The sequence below is a fragment of the Artemia franciscana genome, chromosome 8 (genome assembly GCF_032884065.1).
Source record: "Artemia franciscana chromosome 8, ASM3288406v1, whole genome shotgun sequence".
NCBI classification, from domain to species: Eukaryota; Metazoa; Arthropoda; class Branchiopoda; order Anostraca; family Artemiidae; genus Artemia; species Artemia franciscana.
In genome coordinates, this window is record NC_088870.1 from 2,969,006 (window position 1) to 2,982,324 (window position 13,319).

Sequence of the window (13,319 nt, forward strand, 5' to 3'; positions counted from 1 at the left end):
TGTAAATGACACAGGTGCGCTACATATGACATCACTAATGCAAAGCAGCAATGTAAAGCAGGCAGAAAGAGAAGTGACACTGTTGAGTCAGGTAAGTTTTATTGCTTTTCAGTTGCCAGTCAGAAGTCAGTGTTGCCAGTGAATTCAATGCTATTTAACAGAGGCGTCTTTTATGTAAGCACTGGTCTACACAGATGTAAATGATACTTATCTGCTACATGTGGCATTACTAATGCAAAGCAGCAATGTATTATTCAATCGATCCCGGAAGGATGCTTGATATTGACGATTGATGAATGACGCTTGATGCTTACTAAATGATTTCTTGACCTTGCCGGTGCTGAGGCCTTGGGAGTATTAGCTAATTTTTCCTGGAGAAGGAGGAGGGGGAGAGGCTCACAAAAAGTGTGTCGTAAGACATAAGTTTTCCATTTTCACCTCGAGGAGAATTCTTCGGACCAGTCCTGTGTTGGTGTTCTTATTGCTTAGTCAACAGCTGTGAGTCGGTCAGAATGACCAGCCAGTTGGTGAAATACTTTGCCCCCTGAACCTTTAGGATAGTAGTGTCTCTGTATGCACTGTCACCTTAAGAGTGTGTAAATGACACAGATGCACTACATATGGCATCACCAATTCAAAGCAGCAACGTATTGTTCAATCGATCAGGGAAGGATGCTTGATATTGACGATTGATGAATGACGCTCAATGCTTCCTAAATGATTTCTAAATCATTCTGATTCGAAAGACATATAATGTGTTCAAATATATAAGGTAATCCCAAGTAATCCCAAATCTCATGCAGTAATCCCAAGATATTCGTGTTTCGTATTACATTTATTAAAACTGAATGAAAAAGGTTAAATTCATAATTGGATTCTGGTTTCTGCTCATTGCGTGGTAGCTTTATATTTGTGTTTATTAATAGATGTCACGCTTTATTTTATTCACTTTTGGAAATGCTAAGGAAGTAGTTGTTTTATTTGATAAATTAAATAAAAGTTCAACTGAGATAGAAGCCTCCCACGATTGACCAAGACTAACATTAGTATTTTAAAGTCCTTGTAGTATGCGGTGGTTCAGCTCATGATGAAGCGCAGAGAGTTCAACAGGAAGGGAAAAAGGGAGGGCAGTTGAACTCTCAGCTACGCTGGCACTCCTTCTTTGGAGCAGAATTACAATCAAACTTCTAACTAGGTAAGTTTTCGTTTAATTTATAAATTCTACTCTAAAAAGAGCACCATGGGTACGCTTCGAGTTGAACTGAGATTTTAAAGTTCAGCATGAGCTAAACCAATTCTAATAATCTATAATAGCCCCGTTCGTAAAAAGAGGCTCTGTATAAAAATTCATTTATAGTAAAATATGTCAAATATAACAAAATACAATGATTAATTAAAAAAAAATAACTTTTATCCACTTTCAATTGGTTTATCGTAAAACCTTGTAAACGTTTTCATATTTGTCAGGCCTACAGATCATACAATTCTATCCATGCCAACTACTCTTGCTTTAAGGTGGGACGTTGAGGCCGACCTGGTGCTATGAGCACCAGTCTGAGATCTATGAGCACAACACCGAGATCTATGCCTGCAAGAAATAACACTTCTTTGATTCATCTAAGGCAGTGCAATATCGCTGCTTAAGTAAAAAAAGATGATGGCACAATGTATTTTTGGTTTATTTCTTTTAGATCAGGGCACGTCCTATCGTAGGGGCTGTCGTAGAAGCTTTAAAAAGGGCATATTTGATTGGAAATTGGAAGGGATTGTGCCCTTTATGATAATCGAATGTGATAGGAGGACAACTAACATCCCTTCCACGCCCGCCGTTTCCCCAAACACAACCAATCAAAATTTAGAGATAGCCGTTTTTTCAACGTAGTTGAAAGGCCCAGAAACTATGTCATTGAGGATGACACCCTCCCCCCGATTGGAAGTAGAAACGGCTAGTGTCCTTGTTATCAGTCAAAAGTAATCTAAGGGCAATTGCCCCCCCACCATGTCCATCATATCCTAAAACACTTCCAAGCAAGATTTTGAGATTTTGACATGCCATTTTGTTCAACGTAGTTGAAAGTTTAGGAAATTATGTCTTTGAGGACGACAAATCCTTCCCCCAGCCCTGAGGGCAAGGGTTATAATTATACCCTGGGGGTATATAAGGTTTTTGTGGAAGGATGGCTGTATAAACTTTAGAGGAGGTTCATTTGGTTGAAAATGGGAAGTTATAACTCCCTTTTAAGAGTAAAAATGATGGAGGATAGCAAGCCCCCCCATTAGCCCCCTTCACCAAACGAACCTGACTAAAATTGAGAGATAGTGATTTTGATCAAATTAGTCCAAGAAACAAATAACAATGCCTCTAAGGTTGACGCAACCACCCAGTGCCCTGGGGATAAGGTTGTAAGTCACACTCTGGGGGCATATAAGGTTCTTATGGGTTGGGTGGTAGTCTAAACTTCAGACAGGGTTCACTTTACTTGGAATTGGAAGTTATGGAGTCAAAAGTGATTTGAGAGCAACCAGCCCCACCCACACTCATCATCACCTCAAAGACGTCCGATTAAAATTTGGAGATGGTAAATTTGTTTATTGTAGTCGAAGAAAATTAAGTCTTTGAGGAAGACAATCTCGCTCCCACAGCTTTCAGGGCAAGGGTCATAAGCTATGTCCCGGGGGCATATAAGGTTCTTATAGAATTGGAGTGGTCGTATATACTTAAGAGGGGACTCATCAGAATGGTAATATGAATTTCCAGTACCTCTTTTAAGAGTCAAAGTGATCTGAGGGCAGCCACCCTCCCCCCTCAACACGTCGTTTTTTCCCGAAATACATCGGATAAAAAAATTAAGACAGTCATTTTATTAAAAATAGTCCAAAGATCATATAACAAGGCTTTTGGGGTAGATACAAACCACCAGAGCCGGGGGGCTATTGTTGTAGGTTATGCCACGGTGCATTTAAGGTTTTTATAGAAGGGGTGGTTCTTTAATCTTAAAAGAGGCTCATTTCGTTGAAAATTGGAACTTCTAGTTCCTTTTTAAACACCGAAAGTAATAGAGGGCATTTAACCCCCCCCCCCCCCGACAAACCTTCTTTTCACTAAACGCATCTGATTGAAATTATGAGATAGGGATTTTGTCCAAAATAGTCCAAAGAACATATAATAATGCTCTAGGATTGACACAACCCCCAGCGCCCTGGGGATAGGGTTGTAGGTTTTGCCATGAGGGCATATAAAGATTCTATGGAATGGACGGTCGTACAAACTTCAGATGGGACTCATTTGGTTTGAAATTGGGATTTATAGTGCCCTTATTAAAAGTCTAAGTGATTTGAGAGCAACTAGCCCCCCCCCCTTCCCCTTTCAACGCTCATCACTCTTAGTACCTCCAATCAAATTTTGGAGATGACAATTTCGTTCATCGTAGTTGAAGGGTCCGGAAGACCCCTTGTCTTCCGGAAGACCCTGTCTAGGAGGAAGACCCCCCCCTACAGCTCTCAGGGCAAGGGTTGTCATTTATGCCATGGGAGCATAAAAGGTATATTTAATACCTAAAGGGGATGATCAATTGACCAAAAGGCAAAATGTGCACACTACTACTAATACGACTGCTGCTGCAACATTTACAAGTTTTACTACTGCTATTACTATTTCTCCAATAACTGCTTCAAACCCAACCACTTGTAAGGTAAAGAGCATTAAGAGGAAAATTCTAAAAAGTATACGACTATAAAGAGCAAATCTTAAAAAAGAGCAATCGATAATATCATAGCAATGGCTGATTGTACTAAGTTGAGTAGTTATACTACTGCTGTGACTACTATTACAACTATACTTAAGGGCATGAAGGTGAAATTTTCAGAGAATATTTGTGAAAATTTCTGTTGTGCGGATGACAACCTGCCATCCATATGCAGGATGTCAAAAGGGCATATCAGCAATATCTTAGGAACAGTTTTGTATGTGGAACTAAAACTTACAACCCTTGTTGTGGGGGATGTTGAACTAGCCAAAATACAATATTTGCAACATAATACTACTGCTGCTACTCCTACAACTACTACTACAGCTACTATTATTATTATTGCTACTAATACTACTGCTACTAAAGCGAAGACTACTGCTATTAACTCTACTCCTACTGCTGCTACTATAACTACTGGTGCTTCTCATAGTACTAATAAATCTAAAATTATAAAGGCGAAAATTTTGGGCAATATTGTAATAATTACAAATATTGCAATATTGTATTGAAATAAATCGAAACACACTCTGCTCAATCAGGTTGTCAAGAGGTTGTCAAGAGGTTATCAGCAATGTTTCAGCACCGTTGTTGGTGTTAAGTTAAAAATTTCATCTTGTATTGAAAGGATGTTGAAAAAGGTGCTATGTGCATATTGATACTAATGCTACTACTGCTACCACAACTATTGCTACTACGCCATCTGAGGGCTATTAACGTGAAGTTTTCAAGGAATATTTAGGCGGATGCTGAGCTAAATCAAAACGAACTATGATAATTTAGGTTGTCAATAGGGTAACAAAGCAATACCACAATAACGGCTTACATTATTAAGTTTTGAACTATCCAGACGACACTATGTGTATACTTTTATACTACTTTTACGGTTACTGTGGCTGCTGACACTTGATGGCATTAAGTTGAAACATTTAGGGAGAGTTTCAATTAAACAAAAAAAAATATACCCATGCAAGCATTAAAAGGGCATATAAGCAATATGATAGGCAGCGCTGCTATAACATAGCAAGTAATTTCATTGATATTTTAAAGGAGATAATTTGGCTTGAAATTCAAAGTTCTAGTTCTCTTTTTAAGAATCAATTTTGTTCAGCATAGCTTAATGGTCTTGTAACTGTATCTCTTGAGCTATTGCGTAGGTCAACCCCCCACAGTTATGCAATTTACCCATTCTGTTTAAAAACTACATGTTGCCTTTTAAATCAAAATGCACTGTGTCAATGCTATTTCCCAATAAGGCGTTTCAGCAGTAGCCAATCCCAAGAACGACTGAGGGTACTATGTTCAAACTTTCGGGGTTACTTCTATTACTACTACTTCTGCTCTAAAATTTAAACAAATCAAAATGGTTTAAGTGTATCCAAGCTGTCAAAAAGCGTAGGCAAATTTTTTTGCGAATGGTATCAAGTTTCATATTTCAGGTCAACTAGAAGAGTTATGAAACTAAATTAAACACCATCATTTGCGTCCAGATTTTTAAAAGGGTGTATGTTGTTAAAAATTGCTTAAAAAGTTTCTCCAGCATACAAATAGTAGGCCAGACTATAAAGTCTTGAAAAACCGAAAAGATTTAAGCTATTGTTTTCTATATTCCTGAAAAGAATATGTCAATATAAACGAGCAGAAATTAATTAAAACCGCTTTTCCATAAAATAAGCTTTTCAAAGAAAAGTAAAGAACTCCATAAACCAAAAATGAGTAAAAATAAAATCAAATAGTCTGCCAAGCGTAAAAATAAGTCAGCATCAATAAATAGATGAAACCCAAACGAACAGAAATTACAATAAATAACCGATTCAAACTCAAAACGATCAGAAATTAACATGAATAGGGCTAAAAATCCCTATGCCAACCCAAGACCAGAGCATAATTTGCACTTTACAAAAAATTTAAATGTTTTTAATTTTATAACCTAAATAAATCAAATATCATTAACATTTTGATTATTACTAAATATCGATATTTTTTTTTAGTATTCATCTGTTTAGCCCGTGATGAAAAGAGTAGCCCAAATTACCCTATTCACCTTGGGATCAACAATTTTATCAGTATTCGTAGGCCTAGGGTGGCACTCAAATAGATCCTTTAGCTTCCCTATTTCCATAGGCTCAGAGAAAGCTCTGTTTACAACTTTGGCAAGTTTTTTATTAATCTTAGGACCCTTTTTGGTACCAGAATATTCTTCAGAAACCCTCTTAAATAGACCATCCTTTGACGTGCTATATTTTGCCTTTGGGCTTTTCCGCAGAAGCCTTCCGCTTTCTGTCATTTCTTTGATCATGCTTTTTATGGGGCATGCCAAGCCAGTTCTCGTTGCTCTAGAACCTATTTTTGGGCTCCTAGAGCTAGATCTTGCGTTACTAAAACTGATTTCAGGGCTCCGGGAACCATATCGAGCACGAGTTTGAAACTTGGGGCTCCAAGAGCCAACATTTGTTCTTCGACCTGTATTCACCGCTGGAAAGGTTAAAACAAGAACGCCAAGAGTTTCGGCCAATTCTTGAATCATAGTCAATTTTCGACTAAACCTTTTAAACCAAATCCTAGACTTTTCTATTTTGTCTTTCTGACAGGAAAATACGCAGTGACCACGAGTCTAACAGGGTCCCCAGAAATTCTATTTGTTGATTTGAAATAAGAATTAACTTTTCCAGGTGAAACACAAACTCCAACTCTGACAGTAATATTACTGTTTTGTAAAATGTATAAGCATAGCAACAATCTATATCAGATCAAAACCATATCTGATCATTAAAATCAAAAGGGCATGAATAATAAAAATCAGCAAGGTCTACAAAGGCCAGGTAACAGTTTTTTTTTCACTAATTAAACCGCATATTGAGCACTTTCCATTTCAAAATGGCCATATTTAACACATTTCAAAATTTAGCATAAATCAAGAAGAACCATTTTCCTTCGGGACCATAAAAAGAGGAGAAATACAAAGTAATTTTCTTTGTTCTCAACTCGGCACTTAACAATAATACCTTTACGCAATAAAATATGCACTTTTTTTTTTATAACCTGTGGTTCTTCAAAAGCAAAACTTGTGATCTTTGTTTTTAATGGTTTCAGTCGTGTTTTGTCACATTTAGTCTTATAGCCTAAAACTACAATATTCAAATCAGTGGCTATTGACTACCATTTTGAGACAAACCTACTAATTTTCCCAGTTTTAAAGTTATTAGCCAAAATAATATTATAAATGGCTATTAACTGAGGAGAGTGTATGTTACATAGTACATACCAGCTATTTGCGTTCCCCTTTTAAGAAAATTCTAGAGTTTGGGCCTCTCTTGACGGTCCTGGCCTTGTCTGAATGACCGCGATATTACGTTCTACACTTATCACGATCATAATCGTCATCCATTATATTGTCCAATAGATCACTATTGCATCACAAATACTCATTATTTAGTTTGCTTTCAATCCAAATGAAAGCAAACATAAACTGATGGTACTTTTAATCAATAGAGGCGAAGGCCGGTATCTATCGAACAGCTCGTGGTAACGAACTGTAGTAAGGAGCGACCCGGCTAAATAGTAAATGAAACTTAAAAAAATGGAATTTTGATACTAATAAATCAATCAAAAGAATTGGATTATCATGCTGATTTTAAATATATAAGTATCATCAAGTTTAATCTTACTCATCAAAAGTTACGAGCCAGAGAAAATTTGCCTTGTTTTGGAAAACAGGGTGAAACACTCCCTAAAAGTCATAGGATCTTAACAAAAATCACACCATCGCATTCAGCGTATCAGTTGTTTACTGTTTTATTAAGTAGAGTTGAGAGAAAGAGTCAACTGTAAATAGCGGGGTGTTGAGGAGGGAACAGTCCCTTTCATACACGGAGTAATTTCTGTTCGTTTAAGTTTTAATGTCGCTCCTTACTTTCAGTTAAAAAAACTTGTTTTTTTTTATTTAATCTCAGTTTAAATCGAAGCATGGCTAAGCCACTCCCTTTAGATAAGAATTAAATAACAAACCTAGAGTCTATCACATAAAAATAAAATTGATGCAAATATCCTCTTTAATTTTTTTTTAAAAGGAACAATTGAACTTTAACAAGACATTAAAAATAGAAGTGATTTCGAAGTGAATACGTATTTATTCCTTCAATAGAAGTTTCTTATTCGATTAGGTTGAGATAGCTGACAAAAATTAATGGTAAAAAGTAAACTTGTCTCTATAGTAGTTTAGGGGGATACAATCTCCCTCTTATCCAATCATATGCAGTCTAAACTTTTTGTTTAACTTTATATTAAACTTTTGTTTAATAAAGCCAAGCCCTCCAGCTGCAAATTCTTGCGAAAAAGTTCATTTAGAGGACCAGTAGCACCACCCACATACTGCAACTCTAATGGATAAGACTGAATTCGTATGTAACATTGCTACTGTAGTTTAAACTAACTGCTGGAAACAAGCTAGGAGGATGGCAAATGTGTTTTTCTGAATTGGAGAAGGGGGGCAAATTTGTCGTTCTTTCTAATCTTAAAAATAACGAAAGTAAGAGAAGATACCCAAAAAAAAGCATTTTTAAATGAAAATACCCTAAAAAAGGTATTTTCATAATCTAGAGGGGGGCATCAAATTGTACGTTATCTTTGGCAACAATTCAACAGCGCTTCAACAATATTTAGATATTGTCATTGAAAACGGGAAAATACGTAAAAGAACGTGTAAGCGGGGTTAGTATCTGTTGTAAAGAAGTAAGTTTTCTGTCAAGGGTAAGCAACCACTTGAATGTTACGAGAGGATTGACGCGAATGACAACATTTAGAGGACTGTTATACCTTATTGTTCAGGAAGCTCCCAATAACTTTACAACTATGCTTCCACAATGTAAAAAGAATTTCCAATTGTGAATTTACTACGCCCACAGCTTCATTGCGTGAAAAAAACACACAGTTTAGCCACGGTTTTCTACTTCTGAAAAGAACAGTGGCAATCAATCGGTTTAAATAAAAATACCTGTTTAAAGTAACTTCATTTTAATTTAATTTTAATCTTATTTAATGTAACTCATGTCACCCTCCCCATAAAACAATGGTTAGAGGTAGAATTTTCGGCACATTCAAAATTAGCATAAGGACCTTCAATTTAGCTTAAAATGGATTTTTCTATCTCAAATTAAAGTTTCTATATATGCAAGGTATTTTAAACTTCTTCATTACCGAAAATTCTGTAGGTTTGTCTTTGCGTTCACTTATAAATGTGGGGATGGTAAAGAACCCCAATATCAAAGAAATGTGGTTAGTTTTTTTTATAATTTGTCCTGACCAAGCAAAACTAAAGTTACGTGATAAAGTACCTGGTTATTTGTTTGATTATATTTGTTTTATATTAATTTGATTTATAAGATCTTGTATTTTCTCATGTTTTGGGGATCTGGTAATATGTTATTGGAAATTTAAAAGTGGTAGCACTGCTCTAAAGGCATTTTGGTTCTCTATGTATGATAGGCTACTCGGAAACTAAGTAGTGGGTTTTGCTTCCTGGGCTGTCAATCAGACGAGGAGAAAGCAATTATCATCAAGATTTTGAGTTTTATTGTGTTTTTCATTTAAAAAAAATGCCCTATTACGATAAAAAGCGCTAATCCACCCATGGCTATTGTGCTAAAAAGGTGTTAGCGAACTGTTGCCACCAATACTGTCATACTAGCGCATCGGAGTACCAGTGAAGGTGGGCCACACTTAATAAGACAACCAATAAATTTGCCTAAAATCTACCTTTATAGGCTAACGCCTTTGGCTTATAACTGCCCGGCAGTATACTGGCATAAGAAAACGAATGCTCCAATTTCCCATCTCTCTGGGAATTCCCTTTACCGAGATTGGGGGCTTCACTCCCAAGTCTTTTGAGTCCCAAACTTTTGGGAGCATCCTGTATATTATTAAATAAAAAAAACAAGTTCTTTTAAATGAAAGTAAGGAGCGACATTAAAACTTAAAACGAACAGAAATTACTCCGTATATGAAAGGGGCTTTTCCTCCTTGACACCCCGCTCCTTACGCTAAAGTTTTTTATTGTTTTAAAAAGTAGAGTTGCGAGAAAGAATCAAACTTTAGCGCAAGGAGTGGGGTGTCGAGGAGGAAAAGCCCCTTTCATATACGGAGTAATTTCTGTTCGTTTTAAGTTTTAATGTCGCTCGTTACTTTCATTTAAAAAAACTTGTTTTTTTATTTAATTTCTGAAAGTTTTTTAAATAATGCATGACTGATTTTGGCTCTCCGTACATAAATTATTAAAATGGAATTTGCATATTAATTCTTTTTTTGGCTAAATGGCTTTCTCTTAGTTTTGTTCAGACGATTTTGAGAAATAAGGGGTGGGGAAGGAGGTCTTGTTGTCCTCCAATTTTTCGGTTACTTAAAAAGGCAACTAGATCTTTTATTTTTAACGAACGTTTTCATTAGTAAAAAAAAATACTTGACTTAAGAATTAACTTACGTAACAAACTTTTATATTCTTATATTTTTGATTATATATATGAGGGGGTTGGTCCCCTCGTTAATACCTCGCTCTTCACACTAAATCTTGTTTTATCCCAATTCTTTAAGAATGACCCCTGAATCAGAAAGGCCGTAGAATAAATAGTTGAAATTATTTAAAAAAATTTTAGCATAAAGAGTGAAGTGTTTATCTCCTCCTAAATACCTCGCTCTTTATGCTAAAGTATTTTTAGAACCCCTCATATGCGTAATAATCTCTGTTCCTTTTTAAGTTTTAGTGCTTCTCCTTACTTTCAATTGAAAAAAACTTTTTCATGTTTATATTTTCATTGTTTTTTTTTATAGTAATGCTAAAAAGTCCTGCGCCCTTTTCATTGAATTTCTCTCCCCCATGAAATATTCCTCCAAGGAAAGATCCTCCCATATAGCCCCCTCCCCTGAACCCCACACCCAAACCAAAAAAATCCCCCTGATAACGTCGGTACACTTCCCAGTAACCATTACTGTATGTAAACATTGGTCAAAGTTTGTAACTTGCAGCCCCTCCCCCAGGGACTGTGGGGGGTAAGTCATCCCCAAAGACATAGTTATTATGGTTTTCGACTATGCGGAACAAAATGGCTATCTCAAAATTTTTATCCGTTGACTTTGGGAAAAAAATGAGCGTGGGAGGGGGCCTAGGTGCCCTCCAATTTTTTTGGTCACTTAAAAAGGGCACTAGAACTTTTCATTTCCGTCAGAATGAGCCCTCTTGCAACACTCTAGGACCACTTGGTCGATACGATGACCCCTGGGAAAAAAAAACAAAAACAAAAAACAAATAAACACGCACCCGTGATTTGTCTTCTGGCAAAAAATACGAAATTCCACGTTTTTGTAGATTGGACCTTGAAATTTTTTTTATAGGGTTCTCTGATACGCTGAATGCGATGGTGTAATTTTTGTTAAGATCCTATGACTTTTAGGGGGTGTTACCCCCTATTTTCCAAAATAAGGCAAATTTTCTCAGGCTCGTAACTTTTGATGACAATAACTAAACTTGATGAAACTTATATATTTGAAATCAGCATAAAAATCCGATTCTTTTGATATATCTTTTAGCATCGAAATTCCGTTTTTTAGAGTTTCGTTTACTATTGAGCCGGGTCGCTCCTTACTACAGTTCGTTACCACGAACTGTTTGATAAAGCTAGTCCACGTGTTCCCGGACAAGTGTTTGCTTGTTATTTTGTACAGATTGCATCCAAAGAAGTTAGTATTTAGCCGATAAGTTGGATAAGGGATGCTCAAGCGCCCTATTAGTGTCAGATGATTTCACGGGTGGCTTAATAGCATAAAAAGATTTTATTGAGTATAGTGCTGTTTTACCTTTAGTTTATTGTTGGGTGGTCGATGCAGATCCAGTGAGATCGGAAGGAAGGATATCAGTCCTGCCAATATCCATATTGATGCTATAGAAACGCATATGACACGCTTTGTCATCCACTGGCAATACCTGAGGGGATCCTTAATGTGGATGTATCTGAAACAAAGGGCAAAATTTAGGGCAAAATGATTTCACCAAAACATAAACACATTGTCAAGTAACGAGCGACATAAATGTTCATACCTATCGAAATGGGACCAACTTGTTTGAGGTCAAAAAAGGAACTAGTATATGTCAGATTTATAACTAGTACAACTTAATGGCTGTGCAAGCAAATCACCACGTCTTGGAAGCAACATGATAAAACGTTCTGACAGGTCAAAATGGAGTTGAATTGTTTTTTCTGTGGTCCACAAAAGGTGGACTTAAAAAAAAATATGATTTGGTAACTTGAGATGTGTTCAAGTTTCAACCGCGATTTTTTCAATTAACCACCATGAATGGACATGAAAGCTATTCAATTTCATATAAGTCATAAGAAAATCACAAAATAACATAATTTTTACTTTTCCTTAGTTACATAATTTCCTCAAATGGGATTCTACATCTGTCTTTAATTTGAAACAAGTTTTAAAGGTTTTTGACACCATTTCTGATTGGAAAAATGGGAGCTTAGAACTGTTTTTTCCTAACTGTATAATAGGTCTGACAATAACCTCTTTCCACCCGGTTTAAGGACTCCCTTCTTAACGATTCCTCCGAGATGAATTGCCAAAAAGCACGAATTTTGGTAACTTATTATCATTTAACCATAAGGCGTGACTAAAACTACCTTGAATTTTGTTCTATTACAGCCCTAGAAAGTGGGACACAGCTATATGTTCTGCAGAGCTTGTTGTTTGATGCTGCATACTAGTCAAAAAAGAATCCTGCACACTGGATTTTCTACTTTTTATATATTTACTGTATCTACGATTCTTGTTAATAATCCTACTTAGGTAAGCACAGCTATTCAGTCGGTTGATTATCCTTAGCCCTTATGTAACATTACCTTCGTCCTCAATTATTCTTAACTTCAGTCACCAAGTCTTGATAACACTAATTTCCAATTCTACTCTCAAACCCTGAGGCTTCAAAACCTCAATAAGTCGTTCATTCGACGAACATTAGGATTTGGGAAACTTACATCATCTGTATAGTCTGAGTCTAGGAAAGTTCCAATTTGATAACATGGTTTCCCACAGTCTTTGCGGCGTTTCTTAGAACATAGTTCGTATAAACAATTTAAACGAACTGGAATAAGACATAGTCCTGCTTGACTCTTGGGAACCAATTATTTTTCTGGCAAAAAACCAAGCCTTGCAATTTTTATGTTTTGTTTCTATAAGAGTGACATTAAAATGAAATAAAGAATGTGGGTCATTCCAAAGGGCGGTGACATATATCGGTGTTTGTGTCGACCAAAGCCCAATTTTAAAGCGATATTTAGTTTTTAAAAACACTGAGCATATTGACAACTGTGGGAGGTTGACCTACCCAATAACCCTAGATGTATAGTTACTAGACCGTTTAGCGGTGTTGAACAAAATGGCTGTCTTAGAATTTTGATTGGAAGTGTTCGGAAAATTATGGGCTAACAAGAAGGGCTGACTGCCCTCCAATCGGTTTTGACTCTTGAAAGGGACATTAGAAATTTTAATTTCCAACTAATTTAGCTCCTTTAAATTATC

At 36.3% G+C, this 13,319-nt stretch overlaps 1 protein-coding gene across 7 annotated transcripts in view; it reads right to left on the reverse strand.

Annotated features, from left to right (window-relative positions):
- The window catches only part of LOC136029877 (dopamine receptor 1-like), a 298,704-nt gene that overhangs the window by 7,282 nt on the left and 278,103 nt on the right, over positions 1-13,319 (reverse strand). For 6 of the 7 annotated variants that reach the window (XM_065708356.1, XM_065708352.1, XM_065708355.1 and 3 more), the window contains exon 5: positions 11,592-11,745. In XM_065708356.1, coding sequence (XP_065564428.1) covers positions 11,592-11,745 — 154 coding nt within the window. Of the gene's footprint in view, positions 1-1,433; positions 1,589-11,591; positions 11,746-13,319 lie in introns of those variants that run through there. The other variant, XM_065708357.1, reaches the window with a different exon arrangement.